Genomic DNA, 24,298 nt, shown 5'->3' with positions numbered 1-24,298 from the left:
AACATTTTCCAAGATGAGATTGTGTTCTCTTGCGGATTTCGCAAATATGAGAACATCGTCTTGAAAAGCTTGTACCCCAGAGATACCTTTCAGAATGGTATCCATAAATTTCTGGAACACGCTTGCAGCAGAGGCAAGACCAAATGGCATGCGTAAGTACTTGAAAGCACCAAAGGGTGTGATAAAGGTGGTAAGGTCTTGACTCTCTGCGGCAAGCGGTATCTGGTGGTACGCCGATCTAAGATCCAATAAAGAAAATACTTTTGCACCTCCCAAATTTGCCAACAAATCCTGCACCTTGGGTAGGTGGTGGCAGTCAACAATGATATTCTTATTAAGGGTGCGAAGATCCACACATAGACGGATCTCAATAGTCTTTTTTTTTAACGATAACAATCGGACTTCCCATTTCGACTAGTCTGTGGCCGTAATGACACCCTCCTTGCAAAGTTTGTCAAGCAGAGCTTTGAGATCTTGCCTCACACTAAGAGTAATAGACCTGACTTTATGTACAATTGGAGATGCATTTTCCTTGAACTTGATTAAATGCTCAAACCTTTTTATGTTACCAATCTTATTACAAAAAATCTCATCAAATTTTAGGCTTGTTTCACTCGTTTGATCCTTTTAAGTAAACAATAAAGTAGATAAATTAGGAAATGGTGTGCCTGTCACCGAAGAGCAGGCAAATCTTACCACTTAAATCGTCCTCGCGTAAAAACCGGGACTGAATTCTTGATAAATTGTCTCTTAGACAGAGAAACGACGATCCGTTGCCGCGTTGCTAGGCAACAACTCCTTCCCTCCTCCGGAGCTTAATCACGCCCAAATACCTGGAAAGAGTTAACTAAACACCTCCGGTACACGTGGGAGGAAGCCGTCACGACGTCAGGGGTGGGTCTTGAACTCCCTTCACTTGTATTGAGCGTTGTACGTCGTCCGGATCAGGCAAAGGCTAGGCACATTTGCAGGTAAATCCAAAAATGTTTTTATTATCGGTCGGTGGGCGAAACAAATCCTTCGTCGCCAAATATACGAAGAGAAACAATGCACAGGAAACGTTGCACTTAGGAATTAAGTGTTTATTCATGAAGACAGGTTCAGATATAAGAAGCCCACAACCGACAGCTGCAGCGTCCTTGTCGTAACTGCATAGAAAACAGTTGAAGGCAGTTACGAGGAAGACATGACAGCGAGAGGGCACTTGAACAATAACAGAGCGCGAAGACACGCTCGAGATGTATACAATGGTAACGCGCAAATGACAGGTTGCTCTTAAAGGGGAAAGAGCAACTTGCAACCTTAACAGTGGTGTTCTCATAAAGCTCTGAAATGCGTGACAATAAGTGTCAGTGTGAAAATGCGGGTATGATGACTAATAGCTCATTATCGGGGAGAGGTTGTGGCCTTACGGCCAGAGCTGCCGATCGGAGCTGGGAAAGCAGGTTCAAGCCTCCACGTCGGCTCAGCTTCCTGTAATTCTGGGCAAATCACTTAATCTCCGGTACATACCAAAAAATAAATGTGTCCTTGTGTAACATAACTGGTGCACATTTAAAGCGTTACAATACCTTTGGGTCGAGTTTGCGCTATTTAAATCAGCAACAAAAAACTATGCGCAGTTAGAAGGACTTTAACTAAAAAATTACAAGCAACAGAAGGATCTCTGAGACAATAGCATCAACCCACTGAGCTAGCTATAAAAAAAAATACAAATCTGGGATCTGCCTCTTAAACAATGGGCTTTGCAGTTGCCACATCAATCCTCCATGTCACTTTGAGTCAAAACTGTGACTAGACAAATACAGGTCTCTAGTGGAAGTGCATTAACCACCAATTATCTAACCGTTATTAACTGTTAAGTAACTGCTCAGAGGATTAGTTGAAGAAGTTTTATTCATGAGTTGAACATCGACAGATCCAGCCTTCCTTCAGTTCTTCTCGCAAGAGCTCTGCAGTCAACTGACTCGCAGTGAAAGAGAGCAACTGATGGAAGTAGAATCTACACTTGAATGAAAACATTATACATGGCAATGAACAAACATACCACGTGCTGCGGCACGAGCAAAACAAATAACAATTCCTTAAAGAAATACAATACATCTTTCTCCTTAATATATACAAAAAAAAAAAAAAATACTATATATACATTTTCTTCATTGTCCCAAACAAAATCTTTTAACCACTTGGGTTTTGTGTGAGTACGTACTGAACGGTCACTAACAACAACGTTATTGCTTTCTGTGACTTCTGTTATAGAATCCATATTTTCCTTTTCACCAAATGCAGTATTTGCACCAAATCCAGTATTAATACCATTCCACTACCTCCTTGAGTTCTGGTAGAATCCAAATTGATATTAGCATCAACTGCTGTTCCAGATATCCCAGTGCCAACATTAGTATCAACCGTGCTGCTGTTCGCAAAGGAATATTCAACAGCGGGGTGTAGATATCCATCAGCACTGAAAGATTCTTTGGCAGAATTACCAACATCACTAGAATTTTCCTGAACCACACTTTCAGAACTTTTCTTGTCATCATGAATAAGGCCATCCTCAATAATAAAATATTGAGACACTCTTTTTGAAATGTTGATGTTCTCTTGTCCTTGTCACCAAATTTGTTAAGTAACTGCTCAGAGGATTAGTTGAAGAAGTTTTATTCATGAGTTGAACATCGACAGATCCAGCCTTCCTTCAGTTCTTCTCTCAAGAGCTCTGCAGTCAACTGACTTGCAGTGAAAGAGAGCAACTGATGGAAGGAGAATCTACACTTGAATGAAAACATTATACACCTAGCTGCCAAGGTTTCAGATTGCCATGTGTGACATTTTCATAACTTCAGTGTAATTATGAGTGACATTTCAAGAACTATGAGTGACACTTTCTCGTGCGCAAAATTAAGTAACGAAGACTAGGGAAACACATAAATATATGAAATGACACCCATTTGAGCAAGGTAGCGCTAAGATCTTGCCCTAAGAATACATTGCCCTACATAGAATATGGAAACCTCAGTGTTATAAGCGTGGTCGGTCTCTTCACTTATGAGTATTGTGTAATCATTGTCAAATCAGCCGATCTTCATGTACTCCGCTCCGTTACCAACAACAATTAACTAAAAAACCCTCTATTGTGCACCTGTTTTGGAAGACCATTGCTGGTTTGGACTGGGGTTTCTACATACATTTTTACCAAGCATAAATGCATACAATGTTGGCAAGTTTGACATTCTTTATTCTTCAGTGTGATGTATTTTAATGTGGATACTTACTCTTACAATATGCAAATGCTCCACTGCACTTTAGTCCTTTGAATTTTTACTGGTGCTTTATGTTACCCTGCAGCTTAAATATTTGTTTGTGTTTTTGAGTGTACGTGGGACAGCTGTATTTCCTTGAATAAAGAGTAGTAGAAGCAGTTCCGATTTCTTTTTAAAATACTAAATGCATTTGCTTTACATTCTTTATTGCTCTAACACTATTGCAGCAAATACAATGTATTAATGAAGGGCGTGACTGAATTGCACAGCAAGGCCATATTTCTAACGCAATACCCAGGCATTCTTTCTCATTTTGGCCCCATGACCCCGCGGATGCTAAGGGTCGCAAGGACAGTGCCAATAAATGGCATCCATGCACACACTGCGGTATTTGTTTAATCTGTCTCGGAAGAATGAAAGGGTATTCATTTTAGAGATCTTAGCAGGATGAAATGAGGAGCTGCACACAGCAGAATGTCACGATATGAGGACTGAGGTAGCCTCAAACAAACGCTGACAAATCCATGATCCAGACGACTTCTCACGACACAATGCTTCCTATAGGAGGAGAATTAGCAGTGAAGACAGACAAAAAACCCAAGTAAACAAACACCCGCAAACACTAAAGAAGCTCCTGCTTCTTCTCAGCCACTTTAAAACCGGAAGTGTAAAAATGAGAGAATAGGAGGAAGAGGGCGCCCACAAAAAAAGGATGATGTTGGAGACGGCTTCAGGAGGACGCTGCATAAGAGGTGGAATACGGAGAAAGAGTTCCGGTAGAAGAGACAGAGGTTAACAGAGCTGCGCTAAGTGAGCTTTTTGAAGCTCGTCCGGAGGGGGCTGTTATGTTTTGCTTCAGATCAAAAGAGCGTAAAATAAAAAAAGCCTGGGCAGAAAAACGCTACCTAATTATCCGACCCGCAATGCAGGCAGTAGATAGCGTGCTGCCACTAAAAAGCTAATTTAATTAACACACTCGCCGGCTGCACTCACTAAGTTCCGAGGCTGCAAGCCACAGCAATGGGTCCATACCTGGCCGCTGCAACGTCACCGCGGCAATTTCAAACAGAATATCGTCGCACATGTGCAAATCACGAAAATAATTACGTCAAGTATATAAAACAATTTCAAACACAAAATAATAAAACATTATTTTTTAACATTTCTTGAAGTTTTTGCTCACCTCAGTGTGCAGGAGCCGGTGGCTTCCAAACAGAAACAACAGGCTGGCATGTGGTGAGGTGCTGACTGGCCCCGCGCACTTTATGTAGTGGCCACGTCGCCATTGAGGCCTGCTCTGACGACATCGCAGCCCGGGGCAAGCTCCCATGATATCGTGTGCCAAGTAGCTGCAAATACGGGAGAGCCCTGGAGACACAGCTCGGGCGCTGCTGGTGTGCACCCGGTATACGACTGAGTCTCAGATTGGAGCTGAAGCCTAGGATCCCCCTGAGGCTGGAGTGCGCTTGGACCTGGCTGGGTGGTGCTACAGGCTGCTAAGGAATGACAACTGTTCAGGCGGCCGCAATCGATCATGCGGCCGGACCCAATGCGGTCGCGGCGGCCGGCCCGGCCTGCCATGTGAGGCTGTGAGTGAGCAGCAGGCAGCATGCACTCTCACTCTCAGATATCCCCGCCGCTTTCCTAACTTCCTGTTCCTGTCCGGACGTGACGGCACTCTACCGCAGCACATTCGGATTTATCCCGGCCCCCCTGGTGACGTGATGATCATTCATTGGCTGCACTATCGGACTGAGAGGGCAGGCATCCCGGCCCCTGCTGAGTGAGTTATGAGCCGTGCTGGCCGCTGCGCCGCAGCCGCACCATTTGCCAGTGACAGGCGCCGTTGGTGGCTCGCCTGGCAGGTGCAAAATGCGTGACATATGCATTTCAGTGCAGTGATGCGGATCACTGCACTCAAATGCGTGAGCGTCACACGTGTTGCGTGACGCTTGGCAGGACTGTATACATGGCAATGAACATACATACCACGTGCTGCGGCACGAGCAAAACAAATAACAATTCCTTAAAGAAATACATTAACCCTACACAAGGATTTCTGCAGCAGGTGCTTTAACCACGCAAGCTTTTTTGAAAGGCACTCTCTTTGTGACTGTTTAATCTACAGATTTATTTTCATGTTTGTTCTTGTTGCCAATTTCTTTAAGTCGTATTTTCCAAGAAATAATGTGTAGGTCGACAGCCAAAGTCGCTTTTCGTGACCGAAGTCCCTCATAAATTCACCCCCTTTCCACTGCCACACCGTGGCCCTCTCTTAATGGTCTCTGCTGCAGTACATTTGTCTCATTTCCAGCCCTGGGTCGTATAGTTCACTAGAACTGTATATAACGAGCCTGAGTACTCCAGTTCAAACTCCTTCACTTTTCCAATATGTCCGATCTATTTGCGGCAGGCCCGGAAGCCCAGCTAAGGTAAACCGGAAACGGGGTGGCCCTCGTTAGTAACAGAAGAAAGCGTGCTTAGCAACGGAGCGTAAGCTGCTCCGAGTGTCTCAAGATGCCTTTGGTCGTGAAAGATCACTCGTGGGAGCAGACGGATTCCGTGGTTTATATATCTGTGCCTCTAAAAGGCGTCAGAGCTGGGAAAGCCGACGTCGTATGCACCGAGGACTACCTGAAGGTGAGAGTCTCGCTGCTGTGGTATGAAAGCAGCCACGCACAGTCGCAGACAGAAGGGAAGAGGTAGACACCTCCTGAGAAATAGGCGGACACAGGCAGGTCAAAGACAGCGTCTTTCCTGACAGGTGAAATGTGGCTCCTGTAATTAACTCGAGCTCCGTGATGCTAAAGCGTTGCATATCCTTAAGCCCTCCTCTTGAAGTTTAGCACGCTCAAATTCAGCCGACGGTTTAACTAAACGTTGTCACGAGTTGTACACATTTTTATTTTAGCAATTTTATATATTGCGCGGACATGGCTCGAAGGATTCAGAGCGCTTTCCAACACTGGTATTATACAAGGGGATATCAAGTTAAAGTTACGATCGGGCGCAACTAGTGCCACATTTCAGGGAGGGTGTTGGGGGTGGGGTGGGGATAATACTTCCAGCAATATAATCTTGTATAATGTAACTGGTGCTCATGGAAAATTGCCTCACTACCTTCGGATGTAGTTCGAGCTATATAAAACTGCAAAAAACAAAGCCTAAGATTGCTTTTCAGGAAAGTCTGACACTGAACAATCCTCTTTTCAATGATCTAAATGTAAAAATAATTGTATGCAAAATGACAGCGCAACAAAAATAAAAAAGAAAGGATCAACCTATTGTCTAGTAAAGAGTCAATCCTGTTGTAGAGTGAAAAACAAGTGAACATAGACTTACAATCATCTAAACGAAAACAATGTAAAAACTTATTACACGTGAGAAAAACTGTAACCGATACATACGCATATCTTTTATTCTTTATCTAAAAACCAAAACTACATTTATACATTAAAAGTATGTGCGTTTTTATTATCTTTATTCAAACTAACATGTCTAACATTGGTCAAGTTTGCAAGTTTGTTTTTAATAGTGTAGTTACTTAAAACCGTTGCTACAAAATGTGTCAATAAAAAGTTTCTTTGTAAATTACATTAAAAGAAAAATTTATAAAAGAGTTTGGTTAAATCAGATTATTGTTTGTTTCCATCGCAGTTTATAGTAGGCGATTCCGGGGGGTATGTGTTAGACCTAACATCCTTGCCGTAGTTTCCCCTAACATTTTGCCTTCTGACTTCTTGTTTTGCTGACTTCATTTTTGCTGGTTTTAGGATTATGGGCACTATACCACTGCTAACCAGTGCTAAAGTGCATATGCTCGGTGCTTAAAACATGGTGACATTGACTTATCCACAATTGGCATATTTAATTTACTTATACGTCCCTAGTAGAGTGCACTATATGCGGCCAGGGACTGTAAATTAAATAAAATACTACTAGTGGACCTGCTGCACTGATTGTGCCACCCACTCAGTAGCCCTTTAAACAGGGCTCAGGCCTGCCACTGCAGAGCCTGTGTGTACAGTTTTAAACTGCCATTTCGACCTGGCTAGTTAACCTACTTGCCAGGCCCAAACCATCCCTTTTATTATATATATATGTCACGCCGAGGCAGCCCTATGGGCAGGGTGCAGTATATTTAAAAAAGTTAGGACATGTACTTTTAAGTTACACATGTCCTATTAGTGAAAAACTGCAAAATTTATTTTTCACTACTGCAAGACCTAGCTCTCCCGTGATTTACCTTGGGATTATCTTAAAACATCTTTTAAGTGTAATTTCCAACCGGGATATAGAGATTTGGATGTCTTTAGACTCACAATTTAAAATCCCATTTATGGTGAAGTTGGATTTTAAATTGTGAGTCTGAAAATGTTGTCATTTTCTTACTTTAACCATTCTGTGCCTCTGCCTGTTTCTGAATACACGTCTGGGTTGAGTGACAGCTGGGCTTTGTGCATTCCCTCTAGACATTCATGCAAAGAGAGAAGGGGTGTGACATTTGCATCCTGATGGCACATGACCAGTTTGATGGGCCTTTCTGAGGTAGACTGGAGGAAGGAGTTGATACTTGCAACTAAATAGGGCTGTGCCTGTCCCCACACAAAGAGCTGCATACCCTCCTGTAGTGAGTCTACAACCAGGGCAGGAAAGGCACCTGCGATTTTCAAAGGTCTCTTTGAAGTCTCCCCCACTTCAAAGGCACATGTGGGTATACGTACTGGACCACTGACACCATTACATCAGAACTTTGCTGGAACCAAGGACATTGTCCCCGGTAGGAAGAGCTGCTGTATTGTAGGAGGGACAGCCTCTTTGCTATCTACATTGCTGTGTTGGCCAGCTGCCTGCTGATTGCTGTGCTGTAGAGGGACTGCTACTTTGCTACCTGCTCTGGTGTGTTGGCCTGCTGCTTCTTGCCTGGAAGTGAGAGGGACTGCAACTGCTCTTTACATCCTTGAACCAAGGTATTTCCAAGGGCTTACTGGCTTTCCTCCTGTTCTCTAAAATCTCAGACTCACAAAATATTTCTTGCATCTCTGCTGGTCCTGCTGAACTACTCTGCCATCTGTGAGTCTTACCCTTGCCTGAAGTTCCGCCTCCAGTCTTGGGCATTGGAAGTGGGTTCTGCAGCTGTTTCTGCAAAAATTGACGCATCGTCACCACTGTGGCGATCAGAACTGACACAGTCCCCGCTGACGCAGTGTCGATCCAAGGACATCCCTGTGTGGCTTGACGTTGGCTCATCGACCTGACTACGAGGTTCCACCATGATGCCCATGGATCTGAGGTCCCGACTGAGAAGCTCAACTACAACACAGATACCGCTAAGTGGCTCCATTTAAACCGAACTTCGACCGAACTTCTTGAATCAATACCGACGCATCGCGCCTTCGATACTGATGCTTGCTCCTTCCAAGGTACTTTTTCAGGGGACCTGCATGGTTCCTGGAGCCGGTCTACTTTTTATTCTCCGTCGGACTGCACTTTGGATTTACCCCGGTCTAGTGCGACCCAATCAACCTTCTAGTGCTATTAACTTCTTAAGAGAGAGAGTGCTATTAACTTCTTAAGGGAGGACCTGCTCTCTTCCCCAGCAGCTCAGCTGTAATGCTGCTTGCCGCTGACCCCAATAACCGGTTGCTGGTAGGTGTTTGAGGCCCTCCTCCACCCGCACGCTCCTACCTGCGCCTCATCCCTGGTGGTCCAGTGGGAGAGCCTTGCTCTTCTTCTGGTCCGCTGCTGTCTGTCTGTCCTACTGTTTGTGCCCACTTTCTGTTTTTGTCTGTCTTTGCCTTTCTTTAATTTTTTTATTTTGTCCTTGTTCATCTTTATCTGTTTTCCATTTTCCTGTTGTTGTGCCTGTTTTCTATGCCTGTTTTCACGCTCTTCTTCCCTGCCGCTGCTGCCCCCGCTGCCCCTCCCCCTGTCGGTTACCGCTCCCACCTGGCAACCCTCCCCCTTCTCTATATAATGGCGGCCGCTGTGAGGGAACATGAGCAAGATCTCTGACCGCCTGGTCAAAGACCTGCTCTCTCCCCCAGCAGCGCTGCTGATGTACTGCCTGCCGCTGACCCAGATCACCTGTTGCTGGTAGGTGTTTGAGGCCCTCCTCCACCTGCAGGCTCCTGCCTGCGCCTCATTCCTGGTGGCCCAGTGGGAGAGCCTTGCTCTTCTGCTGGTCCGCTGCTGTCTGTCAATCCTTTTGTTTGTGCCCGCTTTCTGTTTTTGTCTGTCTTTACCTTCTTTGTGTTTCTTTAATTATTTTATTTTGTCATTGTTCATTTTCATCTGTTTTCCGTTTTCCTATTGTTGTGCCCGTTTTCGCGCCCTTCTTCCCAGCCGCTGCTGCCCCCGCAGCCTCTCCCCCTGCCAGTTCTGCTCCTGCCTCCCAGTTGCGCTTCCCTCCCCCTTCCCTATCTAATGGCGGCTACTGTGAGGGAGCGCAAGCAAGACGTCTTACCTCCTGGTCAGAGACCTGCTCTCTCCCCCAGCAGCTCCGCTGTTGTGCTGCCTGCCGCTGGCCCCAATCACTTGTTGCTGGTAGGTGTTCGAGATCCTCCTCCACCCGCAAGCTTCTAGCTGCTCCTCATCCCTGGTGGTCCAGTGGGAGAGCCTTGATTTCTGCTGGTCTGCTGCTGTCTGTCAATCCTTTTGTTTGTGTCCACTTTCTGTTTTTGTCTGTCTTTGCCTGTCTTTGTCTTTCTTTAATTTTTGATTTTGTCCTTGTTCATCTTCATCTGTTTTCCATTTTCCTGTTGTTGTGCCTGTTTTCTGTGCCCGCTTTTGCTCCCTGCTGCCACCCCCCTGCCGGTTCTCGCTCCCGCCTCCCAGCTGCGGTTCCCTCCCCCTTTCCTATTTAATGGTGGCTGCTGTGCGGCCGCGTGCACGGGAGTGCCAAAGGCACACTTGTCTACGCCCGTCCGCGACCAGCGCCAGGGACCCTGGATCTCCGACCAACTACCGCTACGAGTCATCTATCCTCCTCGCACTGATCCCTGGAAGGAACAACAAGTGGCAGCGGTCCACGCCAAACACTGCCCACGGGCAGTTCTCCTGCTGTCAAACCTTCACCACTGTCCACCGCCATGGCCGCCGCCCCCACCGCAGAAGCCAACACCACAGAAGCCCTGAAATGCACTCTCTGCACAGACATGCCGTAGAGATCTGGAACATCCTCAACCCCCTCTCGCCAGATGTCGCCTACTTCTTGGAAACCTGGGCCAATACCTCTTCTGCCCCCGACATCGCCACCACCATTCCCAATGGCTACAAGATCTAGAGGAAGGACCGCCCCAACCGCCCAGGAGGAGGACTTTGCCATTGCACACAAGAGCTCCCTGCGACTCTCCACCTCCACCACTAGCGACTCCTCCGCCACCACCGAACATCATCACTTCCAGATCAGCCCTAGAACCACTCTTCGCAGCATCCTCGCGTACAGACCACCAGGACCCCGCACTTTGTTCGCCACTACTATTGCTGACCTCGTCGCACCCCACGCCATCACCTCCATGGACTACATACTCATTGGAGACCTCAACTTCTACCTCGACAACCTCGGCGACTTCAACTCCACCACCCTCCTGGACAACCTCGCCAACATCAGACTGAAACAGCTCATCACCACCCCTACCCATAAGGCAGGACATACCCTCAACCCCATCTTCGCAGGTGGGAGCAACATTTGCTTCAGCCACACCACGCTGCCCCTCCCAACGGACCACCACTGCATACACTTCTTTTTCAACACCGCCACCACTCCCAAACCCACACCTCGCCCTCTGCGAAGGAACTGGAGCAAGGTAACAGAGGAGCACCTCACCTCCACCCACAGCCGCGACCCCCCTGCCTACATCGACACCAACTCTGCCGCCAAGGAACTACACCACTTGATCACAACTGCGCAGACAAGCTTGCACCCTATGCACCACTGACAGACAACGCCCCCTGAAGGCCACCTGGTTCACCATCGACCTCTACGAAGCCAGACGCTCCTGACGACATCTCGAAAAACGATGGAGAAACAGCAAAACTTTGGAAGACCTAACCCGCTACAAGAATGCCATGACAGACTACCAGGATCCACATGCTGAACAAAATCCTCACTAACTCCTGCAACTCAAAGGCACTCTTCAATATCATTCAGCAATTCACCAAGTCCCACAGCAAAGCCACATATGTCACTCCCTCCCAAGACCTCTGCAAAAACTCGGCCCTACTTTCACCTGAAAATCAAAGCCCTCTACGACAACTTCAGCAAGCAGACTCCAGAAACCACCCTTCCCACCGGCGACGACGCAGGCCCACCATCACCGTCTGGACCCCGGTCACCCCCAAAGATACCACCATGACCATGAAGAGCACCAACTCAGGAGCCCCATTGACCCCTGCCCTGCGCACATCTTCTACAGAGCTGCTGCCGCCATAGTGCCCCAGCTACGATGCACCATCAACACTACCTTTGAATACGGCACTTTCCCAGAAGACTGGAATCGCGCAGAAGTCCAGCCCTTCCTTAAGAAGCCATTCGCAGACGCAACGGACCAGAAGAACTACCGACCCATCGCCCTCCTTCCCTTTGCAGCCAAATTCACCGAGAAGGTCGCCAATCCCAGCTGACAAAGTTCATCGAAGAGAACTCCATCCTCGACCCCTCCCAATCCGGATTCAGCAACAACCACAGCACAGAGACCGAGCTCCTTGCTGCCACAGACGACATCCACACGCTCCTCGACCAAGTCCACACCACAACCCTCATCCCATTCGACATCTCCGCAGCCTTCGACACCGTCTCCCACGGCACCCTCGCAGCCATACTCCACGAAGCAGGAATACAGGGAACCACCGTCTACTAGCTCCTCTCCTTCCTCGCCGGCTGAAGCCAAAGGATCAGACTCCCGCCTTTCCTCTCCAAACCCACAGGGATCAATTGCGGAGTACCACAAGGAGCATTGCTCAGTCCCACGCTCTTCAACATTTACATGGCCCCTTCGCCGCCAGCGTCAGACAGCATGGACTCAGGATTGTATCCTATGGCGAAGACACCCAGCTCATCCTTTCGCTCACGAAGGACCCCAAAACCACCAGTCTCAACTTCCAAGAGGGAATGAAAGTCGTTGCAGGTTGGATGAGCAACAGCTGTCTGAAACTCAACTCGGAGAAGACAGAAGTCCTGGTCCTCGGACCCTCCCCCTCTGCATGGGACAACTTTTGGCCCACTGCCCTCGGCACCCCTCTCACCCCCACAGACCACGCCCAGAACCTCTGCATCATACTTCACTCCTCCCTCACTATGACCCAATAGATCAAAGCAGTCGCCTCCACCTGCTTCAACACTCTCCGTGTCCTCCGCAAAACCTTCAAGTGGACCCCCCCCCCCTGAAGTGAGAGACTGCCAACCACGCACTCATAACAAGCAAACTGGAATACGGAAACACCCTCTACGCTGGAATCAACAAATCCCTGTTACACAAACTCCAGTCCATCCAGAACACATCGGCATCATTACCCACCACCTACGAGACCTCCATTGACTTCCGTCGAGAAGATAGTAACCTTCACCCATGCCTACAAATCCTCCACAACATCGGACCCAAATACCTCAACAAAAGAGTCTCCTTCTACGTAGCCAAAAGGAACCTCCGCTCCACCGACCTCGCCCTGACAGAAACCCTGCGCATCCGCAGAACCAGAGCGGGCGGAAGAGCCTTCTCCTACATCACAGCCAAAACCTGGAACAAGCTGCCAGTCAACATCAGACACTCCCCAACTCTGCACACCTTCAGTAAGAGCCTCAAAGCCTGGCAATTCGGCTGACCGGAGGTGCACCACCCCGCACCCCATCTCTGCGCCTTGAGACCCTCACGGGTGCGTAGCGCGTTCTAAACCCCCTGATTCATTGATTGAGACTGTTCTGGGATTTTATGTTTAAAAATGCATATCTTGAGTTCTAGTAAGTAGAAGTTTGTCGTTTTACTCAGGTACATATTCTCTATTTTTTAAAACTGACGTGGAATCTTTCTGTGGTGTTTTCACTGTGTTACTGTAATTAAAGTGTTGCACAAATACTTTACACATTGCCCCTTAAGTTAAGCCTGACTGCTCTGTGCCAAGCCACCAGAGGGTGAGCATAGGTTAATGTATTTAGTGTATCTGACTTACCCTGAGTGGGAATGTGGCTCCAGCTTGGACAGGGTGTATACTCTGCCAACTAGAAACCTAAATTTCTAACACTGCTTTACATAACTGCTAAGGAAATTCGCCACTGACAATCACTCATGACTGCATCCCAGTCCATTGGTTTTCACCCACTATGACACCTCACTTTAGACATTGCTTGATTCCAGAGGCACAGTGTGCACAGGAACCGTGTCTGTGCATACCTGTTGTGCTTAGGGTGTCATCTGCAACAACAACAACAAGATGATGGATTGAATACTTGAATTAATCTCAGCCTCAAGTAATAGCTGCAAACCAGTCCATCGTTTTCCACCCACTATGCCACCTCAGTTTGGACGCAGCTATTTACAAATCGATCTTGACCCTAGTCCAATAGAAAAAGTCCAGCCCAACTGCTCATGCTAAGTCTTTGTGTCATGTGGTAAGAATCTTTTATTAGATTCAACAAATACCTTTTACAGCTAAATGTGTTGGAAACACTCCTTTCTTCCTGTCGTACCAATGTGAACTGTTTAAGTTTTTAGTATTAGTCAACTAGATTCAAACTTACCCTCATTCCTTCTGGATCTGCAGAAAGCAACCAATGACCAGGAGATGTTAGGTGAAACAATATATTTACATGTAAAGTAATTAGAAGCTACTATTTAATACAATTCCTTTTGTTTGTAAGAGTATTTTTCCACCAAAAACACCCCACTGCACTATCTATCTATCTATCTATCTATCTATCTATCTATCTATCTATCTATCTATCTATCTATCTATCTATCTCTTTTCGCTTAGATTTCTGGCAGGTATAAAAGTTCTTGCGCAGGAAAGAGTTACTTATCCAAAAGCGAAGGCATTGACAGGAAAATGGGGCCTATCTTTGCCGTGCCATCCTCAAAACCTTTAATCCTAGGGAACTGTCTCAAGTCTTTCTAAAATAATGGGATATCGACAAGTAGTCAAAGTGATATGTAGTATAACATAATTTGTCATATATTTTTTTTAATGTGTTTGAGGAAACGCAGTGCAGTGCGAAGCATGGTAGTTGCCTGTTGATGCCAAATTGCTTCTGTCTACTGTATGGCAGCATGCAAATTTCTTTCCAGAACATCACAAAGTTGAAATTTCAATGGGGTCTCTGAAGTGCTGGGCTTTGGGGCTATTCAAAACTCAAGGAATCTAGAATAATCTGATCTTTGCAGGTACTAATCATGTCTCTCATGCCATGTGTCCTCACAATGCGTAACATTACCACACAGTCTCCATGAATATCACATTATCCCTATCACACCACAAATACATGGGGAAAAGAAAGATTCCAGTTATGGGAGATTGCAAAGATTGTAGCTCTGAATGATATAGAGGAACAGGTACGTAGTTGACTTTGCCCTATGAATCAGCTGCCACCAACCACTTTCTCCCGATAGCCCAATGAGGGAACAGTACTCATGCTCCGCTGTGACTGTAGGCACAATTTGGGTGTATCCTACATCTAGCAGATTCTATTCTTCTTCTGGAAGATCAGCAAAATTCAAGTGAAGCATCTTCCATGGTTTTAGATGTGAAGCCAGTGGAAAGAAAAAGCGCACAATTGTCTGTAGCATTCAGAATGTAGGTAGTATGTCACTGCAAACCATCCTAGAGGAATTTTCATACAACAGTCACTCCTTTATCATGTCTCTGGTAGAGAATTTTGAAAGATCTTTAATCTTTACTAAACAAATTACTCAGTGCTCTTTATTCTTTTTCCATCACCATTTCACAGGTAAACTTCCCACCATTCATATTTGAAGTTTTTTTGTTCGCCCCAATAGACGATTCAAAAAGCCACGCAAAGATTGGGAATGGAGTCATTATGTTTACTTTGTATAAGAAAGAAGAGGCATTATGGGAGAGTCTCAACACGACAAAAGGTAAGCTTGTATTAAAATAAAGGTATATTTCTCATGGAAAATATTTCAATATTGTATGTACATTTTATAATACCAGATTTTTTTGTCAAGTGCTAATATGATATGTCGGGGTGGAAAAGCAGCCAGAGCCCTTGTAATGAAGCCAAGCAGCACTGTTTTAATAACACTTGATTCTACTTTCTGGTATTTAGCCATCATTAAAAGAACCAAATGTATTATTGAAGGTCCTGGATATCTTCAAATATATGGCACCATTCTACTCACCAACCAGAAACCTACGCTCGGTCATCTTAAAACTGCTGAATTGTGTCCAAGGCTGTGAAATTCTCTGAGCAATAAATAAAGGCCAGCAGGGTAGCACAGTTATGGGGGAATGACCACACTACTTATTAGTCGTCTTCATTACCCTAAGTCCTAGACTTCTCTTCTTTATCCCATTCTTCCTCCCCTCCATTCCTCCATTAAAGCATAAGCATTTGTTATCAATTTTTCTTATTTATAGGAGGTTCATTTGTAGGAGGAGCCCCTTATCCCTCCAGGATAAGAGGCTTTTAGATTTTTTTAAAGAGGAGTTTTTAGTCTAGGGCCTTCAGTAGCCTGTTTATAGAGGTGGCAAACCATATGTTACGTGGAAGCCTAGATCAGGAATCTCCTACCGTTTCTGTAACTAGAGCTACTTATGTTCAATAAAATTGAGTCTGAGCTAATAAGATTAGTGTTGTAATAGGGACCATGTCAAAAAAGAATACGTTAATGGTCACCCCATGCAAGATTATTAGCAGTGATCACCTTAGTGTATCAAGGAGGGTTGCCAGCATTATTGTAAAAAGGCTATTTCAATATGGAATGCCTCTGCATGAGTACCACATAGCAGCCATAGTTGCAATGCCCCTGACACCGGGGTCATATTAGTAATATTGCATAATTAATCACTGAAATATCAGCTATAAATATATTTTGGAAATCCCTTTTTCTCCATACATCAGCTTATGAGTTCTGAAAACCCACATGTTTTCTTTGAAAGGACACACCTTTCAATGTTAGTATACATATATTAACACAATCAAACAAAAACGTCTAATTTAGCAGGCTAGGCTGCCTACAGAAGAGCTACTTTTAGGTAGCTCATGAGTTACTCGTTATTGCAGCCTGGATGGATCATACCAGCTGCAATGAGCCTTCAGAGGAAGATGTTACTCTCATCAAGCAATTAGGCACCGTGTTGCAGAATTACGTGCTCACCTGGGCATCCTTGCAGCCTAGACCGTTCCGGTGTTTCCACAGTCATATGGCGCAGTGCTCTGCAGCTTGTGAGGAGCAGTGGGCATTAAGCGCTGTGTTGCGACTGCAGAATTCTGTTAATGAAGGCTGTTCAAATTTGAGCTTTTCCTCATGTGCATAGTCAATACCATGTGTTAGACTAGAGAGTCATGGTGAAGCCTTCTGAATTTCCCTTTCCAAGATGTTGGTCAGATCAGAGATTACTGTCTGAGGTTCCCAATTCGAGAGGAAGTTGAGTCTTTCATGTGATGTCAACCTTGCTTACTTCCTCTCTTCGTCTCTGTGCATGTGTGTATATAGATACATATTTATGTATTTGTCATTCCTCCCATGACCATATCAATCTGGTGGCCTTCATTTATCTGTCCTGCACCTCAGACACCTCTTCCGGTACAGTTACTTAACACGGAAACAGCAAATAACAGAGGTGGTGAAATCATGTAATTATGGATCTGTTCTGAAATCGCATTGTTGCAAAACCCTTGGCTCACGAAAGGAAAACTCCTACCTTTGCAGTCTGTGTCCTGGACCACCCGCCTCCCGCCGCCTGTCCCATGCAACATCTTGAGACCGGGCCGGCGAGCGGAGTGCAGAGCGGGTCAGGGAGAGCAGAGAGACTACATTACCCAGGATTCAAAGGGGACGCATTCCGCGTCTATCACGCGCCAGGAGGCGCATTTAAGTGCTGTCACCCCGGTCGAGGGGGGGATCTGTTCTGAAATCGCATTGTTGCAAAACCCTTGGCTCACGAAAGGAAAACTCCTACCTTTGCAGTCTGTGTCCTGGACCACCCGCCTCCCGCCGCCTCCCGCCGCCTGTCCCTTGCAACATCTTGAGACCGAGCCGGCGAGCGGAGTGCAGAGCGGGTCAGGGAGAGCAGAGAGACTACATTACCCAGGATTCAAAGGGGACGCATTCCGCGTCTATCACGCGCCAGGAGGCGCATTTAAGTGCTGTCACCCCGGTCGAGGGGGGGATCTGTTCTGAAATCGCATTGTTGCAAAACCCTTGGCTCACGAAAGGAAAACTCCTACCTTTGCAGTCTGTGTCCTGGACCACCCGCCTCTCGCCGCCTCCCGCCGCCTGTCCCTTGCAACATCTTGAGACCGGGCCGGCGAGCGGAGTGCAGAGCGGGTCAGGGAGAGCAGAGAGACTACATTACCCAGGATTCAAAGGGGACGCATTCCGCGTCTATCACGCGCCAGGAGGCGCATTTAAGTGCTGTCACCCCGGTCGAGGGGGGGATCTGTTCTGAAATCGCATTGTTGCAAAACCCTTGGCTCACGAAAGGAAAACTCCTACCTTTGCAGTCTGTGTCCTGGACCACCCGCCTCCCGCCGCCTCCCGCCGCCTGTCCCTTGCAACATCTTGAGACCGGGCCGGCGAGCGGAGTGCAGAGCGGGTCAGGGAGAGCAGAGAGACTACATTACCCAGGATTCAAAGGGGACGCATTCCGCGTCTATCACGCGCCAGGAGGCGCATTTAAGTGCTGTCACCCCGGTCGAGGGGGGGGATCTGTTCTGAAATCGCATTGTTGCAAAACCCTTGGCTCACGAAAGGAAAACTCCTACCTTTGCAGTCTGTGTCCTGGACCACCCGCCTCCCGCTGCCTCCCGCCGCCTGTCCCTTGCAACATCTTGAGACCGGGCCGGCGAGCGGAGTGCAGAGCGGGTCAGGGAGAGCAGAGAGAGTACATTACCCAGGATTCAAAGGGGACGCATTCCGCGTCTATCACGCGCCAGGAGGCGCATTTAAGTGCTGTCATCCCCGTCTCGCGGGATGCGAGCGGGACGCCGGGCGAAGCCCGGGCCAAGTGCGGGCCCGTTTTAGCCCGTTCTAGACTGTGAAAGACTGGACTGGGCCACCCCTCTTTGCCCCAACTCTCAGGTCTACTTGGGGTAAGGTGATATACTCCTACATCCTCTGCGGTCATTGCTTAACTGGTCTATTATTGCTGTACTCCTAACTAGGGCTCTGGTGCCTAGAATATTGACCGATTGTTATGTCGAGACAAAAAACACCTGTCACCCCGGCCAATACAATGGACAATTATTTGGTCCAGGTGGTGGCCAAAATCAATAATGATCGGAGGTCCTCTTTGGGACTTATGGACTCTCCACCTTGTGCACAAATCAATCCACTAGGGGCATTCCATTCTGCCAGCAACGATATAATCACCACCGACCCTATCGAGGACCCTAATGATTGCTCTACAACAAATGTGTCTACGGCATCCATTGTTCAACAACCCGATCCTATTGCCGACTTATTAACTGTAGAAGAGTTAAATAATTCTGATACAATTGTAGAGCTAGACTCTGAGAGCATTTCCCCTCCTACCCCTGTCCCCGCACCAAGAGCTAGAAGAGGGATCACTAAGGCCCCGCCTAAAAGAGGTGGACTGCGTTCCAGTAAGAATAAACCTGCAACCCCACCTAGAAGAACAAATAGAAGGGCGGAAGAAGGATAAGGGAGGAAGAGAATGAAAGTATAGCTTGGGAGGACATGTTTTCAAACAAGCTTATGGGTATACTGGAGTCAAAACTATCGGGGCTAATGAAACCCCTTATATCTAAAATAGACCAGCTAGCCAATAAAGTCAACAAATTAGAGACCCTCTTGAGAAAAACTAACGAGGGGGTGGGGGAAATACCAAACCTAATAATAAATAAACTTGATGACATACAGGCTGCAGGGAAAACGCTTGGGGGGAACTCGAATGAAGGCCTAGAAGTCACACCTGCCCAAACACAGCAAGCTAGCTCCAGACCCGGTGATATCCCTAACAACGCTCCAATCTTAGAATCAGTGCAAGCAGCAGGCAACACCACCCTTGATAATTTCAATGCAGAAACCGGCCCAGTTGAATTAATTGTTGAAGCTTCCCCTTTGATTCTAGTGCTTGCTAATACACCACCACTGAAAACAGGGCAGATTGAGTCTCCGGATTCTTTACGAAATAAGGCTCTGCAGTGGCTGAGTAACAACATGCATATATCTCCCTGGGGCAAAGAAAAGCTATCAGACGATCTGCTTACAGCAAGAAGGGTTAAGTGGATAGGGACTAAAACAAAGAAATTTCAAGGGGATTGTGTGGTTTTAAATTTCAAAGGCCCCGAAGTATTACCTGATGTCTTACGGAACATCTTTCCACCACAGCATAGAACAGCAGAAATTATACCACTGACACTGGACTTCTTCTATAGTAGAAGAGGTCTAGTAGCAAAACCAAGCATATTGAGAACAAAGTGGACAGTTGTGGGAAACAGAAGGGCCAGGAATGGCCCATTATGCGAGTGGGGGTTAAATTTGAAAAACCACTATTCTGCACTATCCGACCTAAACGAGTGTGACTGACTCGTGGGCTCTCTCCCCGCCCCCCCCAAAAGCCAGCTGCTCCTTGGGTATGATAGGGCAGTTACCCCACACGAGTCCTATGCAGAAAATATGACCCTGGCCCCTAAGGAATCCTACACTCCTGTTCCAGAAGAACTAAACATAGTTTTAGAGGGACAAATTAAAGTACCAGAGGTGATTGAGAAGTTTCCAACACTAAGAGAAGGTCAAATACCAAGCATAGAATCTGAAGAAGTAGTAAACGCACCTGATAATGACCACTTATATCATCAATCGGATATGCTGCCATTATCACTTGTCTCTTGGAATATAGCCGGCATTATAAATAAGCTAAACATTCCAGATTGGGCCGATTTTATTGACCATCATGATATTATTATGCTGCAAGAAACTTGGTCGCTCACCCCAACCTTCCGGCAAGGGTATCTGAATTTCTATGTTCCAGCTGTAAGAAATCGAGTAGGTCGACCGTCTGGGGGCCTGCTAATTTGGATACGCCAAACATTGAATTGCACAATCAAGCAAAGGTCTATACCTTCTAATGACATCCTAGCTCTTGACATTAGTTGGCAAAATGGCCAACAACTTGCCCTGTTTAATGTTTACTCCAGGGGAGTCGGAGGGGGCAAACCATCAGAGACCATAACAACTCTAGAGCATCACATTGAAATGCTACCATTGCTACCCCATGTAATAGTAGGCGGGGATTTTAACACCACCTTTGAACCCTTGGGTGAAGAGGATAGGATCCTGGCCGAAGAAGAGGATGCTAAGTGGAGAATTCCTCAACTAGAGACTCCAGCCATTAGAAAATGGAGCACAGTAGCAATCCAATTAAAGAGTTTTTGTCTCTCAAGAGGGCTTAGAGCAGTCAATGGACGGGCACCCTCTGACTTAATGGGGAAAAATACATTTGACAATGGCCGAGCAGCCAGCAGAATAGATTACATACTACTGGATGTAAGGGCTTGGAATAAATTGGTAGATATGGAAGTGAAAGACAAAATAGAAAGTGATCATAATCCCTTATGCCTGACACTCCATCCCTACCAAGAAGCCTCCGAATACCCAAGGGAAAATGAAATGGTGACGCAAGATCTTGTGAGCTCAAATAACCTTCGCCACCTGAAGTGGAGTATGCTCCTAGAAGATGCTTCTAAATTAGAGATTCTCAAAGAATTAGTGGTGGATGAAGTCTCTAAGATTAAGTCCCATCGTGGGATGATTGATTTTATAGACTACATGATGGAGGCCCATGAGAAACTATTCTCCAAAATCCAAAGTTTCTTTGTCAAAACGGTAGTTTTTAATAAAAAGAAAAAGGTTCAAGAGAGTCAAGGATGGTACGACAAGAGTTGCAGGATAGCACGTCAAAATCTTAGCATGGAGTTGAGAACCGGAAATACATCAACAGTTAGGTTGGCGAGAAATCAGTATAGACAGACCCAAAAACTGGCAAAGAAGCGTTGGGATGAGGATTGCTGGCGCGAACTCAAGGAGGCATGTGCCTCCAAGGACTCCAAACGTTTCTGGGCCACAGTAAAATGGGAAAAGGGGGGCATAGCTCCCCAGCCGATGAACCATGTCCCGAAAAACAATTGGGTAGAATTTTTCCAACCACAGTATGCCCGTAACCCAACATTTACCCATGATTGTCCCCCTCCACATGTTTATTACAAATCTCCAATATTTGTGGAAAAGGATGTGAGCATTGTATTGGATTGTGTAGCAGGGGGCAAAGCTCCTGGTATGGATGGAATTCCGGCTGATATATTTCTATCGGATCGGAACTCCTGGTGTAGTTATTTCACAATGCTGGCCAATGCGGTGGCAATGGGAGGGAAAGTACCTGCCTCATGGAAGGGAGCTGAAATTATTCCCATATTCAAGAAAGGTGATAGAACTCTGGCTAAAAACTACAGACCCATTAGCTTAATTGACACAGCGCAAAAACTAATGGGCCGACTAGTCCAGAATAAACTGCAGCAATGGATTGATGAAAAGAATATTTTGTCATCTTACCAAGCAGGGTTTCGCCCCTTAACTAGTAGCGTTGATCAAGTTCTCCAATTTCTAACCATCTACTGGAGAAACGTTACTCTAAAGAAGGGGACATTGTATGCAGTATTTGTGGACCTAAAAGCCGCTTTCGACTTGGTCCCCAGAGAAAAACTCTGGAAGACCTTGGCGGATGCAGGCTTAAGCCAGGAATTGCTTACACTCCTTGTCCGTCTCCACGAAAATAATTTTGCAAGAATCAGATGGGGCAAGCAAGGAGAAGTAACTGATCCCTTTCCGGTAGAATGTGGGGTGAGACAAGGGTGTGTCCTAGCGCCGACTCTCTTCTCAATCTATATAAACGGTATTGTTGAACACCTAGAGAAGATTGCTAGTGACGCCCCAGTAATTGCAGGCTCCCGTGTCCCCGTCCTTATGTTCGCGGATGACACGCTCTTACTTTCCCGCACCCCCAGTGGTCTCCAAAAAGTGGTTGATGCCTTTGGTGAGTTTTGTGATGGTAGGGGCCTTGAACTGAATACCACCAAACCAAAATTCATGTGCCTTAACCAGCAGTCCACCTTTAAAGGTGTAATAAAATATAAAGGTACTCCCCTAGAAAGGGTGGACTCTTTTTCTTACCTAGGCATCATCCTCCAGGAAAACATGAGCTGGAAATCACATATCAATACAACTTTACAAAAGTTTAGGCAGTTAGCAGGTGCAATTGCCCTAAAACATCGAACCTCGCTAACAAAGCCGGTAAACTGTGCATTGGAAATTTACGCCATGAAAGAACTTGGGGCTTGTTTATATGGATCTGAATTATGGGGGTTTTCTAACCTGAGAGATCTGGGCCGAGCAGAAAACAGATTTCTACGAGGGCTTGTGATGGTCCCACAAAGCACACCCACAATTCCATTAAAATTGGACCTCGGAAGAAAAAGTATAGAGGACATAGCGAGGCTACGGCCTCTTCTATATTGGAGACGGATCATGGTGACTCCAGAATTAAGCCACTATGCGGCGGCATTGATGGACGTCATTAAGTTCGACCGTTTCCATAGTATCCCATGGTTAAAGGAGCTCCGGGGACTCCTTGTAAAACTGAAATTGGAATATCTATGGGATACCAAAGATGTGACCTGCTTCCCCACGAAAGCAAAGCTGAAAGAACTATATTGGGAAATGGTGTATCTTACAATGTCTTGTGATAGTCCAAGTTCAAGTCTAACAATTCGCTTCTTGGACATAAAAATGTACCCTTCATGCGAATCCTTTTGGGACGTCATTGAACGACCATATGACAGAAAACTTTATTTTCAATTTCGCATAGGTACACTTCCGGTGAATGCCTTTGAGAAGCACTGGTCCCCAGCTTGGGACGAACACTGTCACCATTGCAATGAACAAATTGAGCACATTTCCCATTTTTTGTTCTGTTGTCCACTGTACTCGACCCCTAGACGTAAATGGCTAAAACCAGTGTGCTTAAATATGGGAACTCGCAGCCAATCTGTAGCCCTTAGGATACTTGAATCCGATTGTTCCACTGTGTTTGTGGTTGGTGTAGCAAAATTTCTGGCCTGGGCATGGATAATTCGTACTCGTTCACTAATGGCAATTACATCCCAATGAAATTATGTATATTATTAATTCTGCACTTTGCCATATGAACTATTATATTTTAACTTTTAGAAAAAACGTACCTTTTATGAATGTTATAATGCTTTGTATTTTTATTATGTATTTATTCGACAATCTACGTTTAATATGTATTTTAGAAAGTATTTTATGTGTAGTATTTATTTGTATTAGGGTTAGGTGAATGCTTTTATGACAAATGTCGAATAAAGCTTTAAAACTGAACTGAGCATCCATTTTAGTTATTTAATTTTGCCCACCATTAATATTAAAAGCAGACTTGTACTGATAAGTACCACAGTAATCTCCAGATTAAACCATGGTTGCTTATAGTACATCAGATGCCTCACATATGACATCACACATTCGATTCAAAACAGAACTCCAAGGACGAACTTTGAGCTGTGATGATCTTTTACAACTACCTTACTATTCCCCTGGCATGCTTCTAGTGGTTAAAAGGGTGCAGTTTTTTAAGATTCAGACCACAACACAAAGGCTTTAATGGTAACACGGCTACTGTATTTTAGGAAAATGTGGCCCAGATGAAGGAACTTACATGATTTGGTGGGCAACATGGTCTTGATTACAATCTTTGGAGAGGAAAACTTCAAATTCAGATTGGAGGTCTACCAGTTTAAGGAAAGCTGCCTTTAATGTTGCGTTGCC

The 24,298-nt window shown here is 45.9% G+C and overlaps 1 protein-coding gene across 1 annotated transcript in view; it reads left to right on the top strand.

The window, feature by feature from the left end:
* Positions 1 to 5,747: 5,747 nt before the first annotated feature.
* The window catches only part of DNAAF4 (dynein axonemal assembly factor 4), a 261,399-nt gene continuing 242,848 nt past the window's right edge, over positions 5,748 to 24,298 (top strand). The window contains exons 1-2 of the mRNA XM_086959015.1: positions 5,748 to 5,903; positions 15,202 to 15,349. Coding sequence (XP_086815141.1) covers positions 5,781 to 5,903; positions 15,202 to 15,349 — 271 coding nt within the window. The 5' untranslated portion in view covers positions 5,748 to 5,780. The remainder of the gene's footprint in view (positions 5,904 to 15,201; positions 15,350 to 24,298) is intronic.

Source organism: Lissotriton vulgaris, chromosome 2_1 (genome assembly GCF_964263255.1).
Source record: "Lissotriton vulgaris chromosome 2_1, aLisVul1.2, whole genome shotgun sequence".
Lineage (NCBI taxonomy): Eukaryota > Metazoa > Chordata > Amphibia > Caudata > Salamandridae > Lissotriton > Lissotriton vulgaris.
The sequence above is the reverse complement of the archived record's forward strand: the minus strand, read 5'-3'. Positions and strand labels throughout refer to the sequence as shown.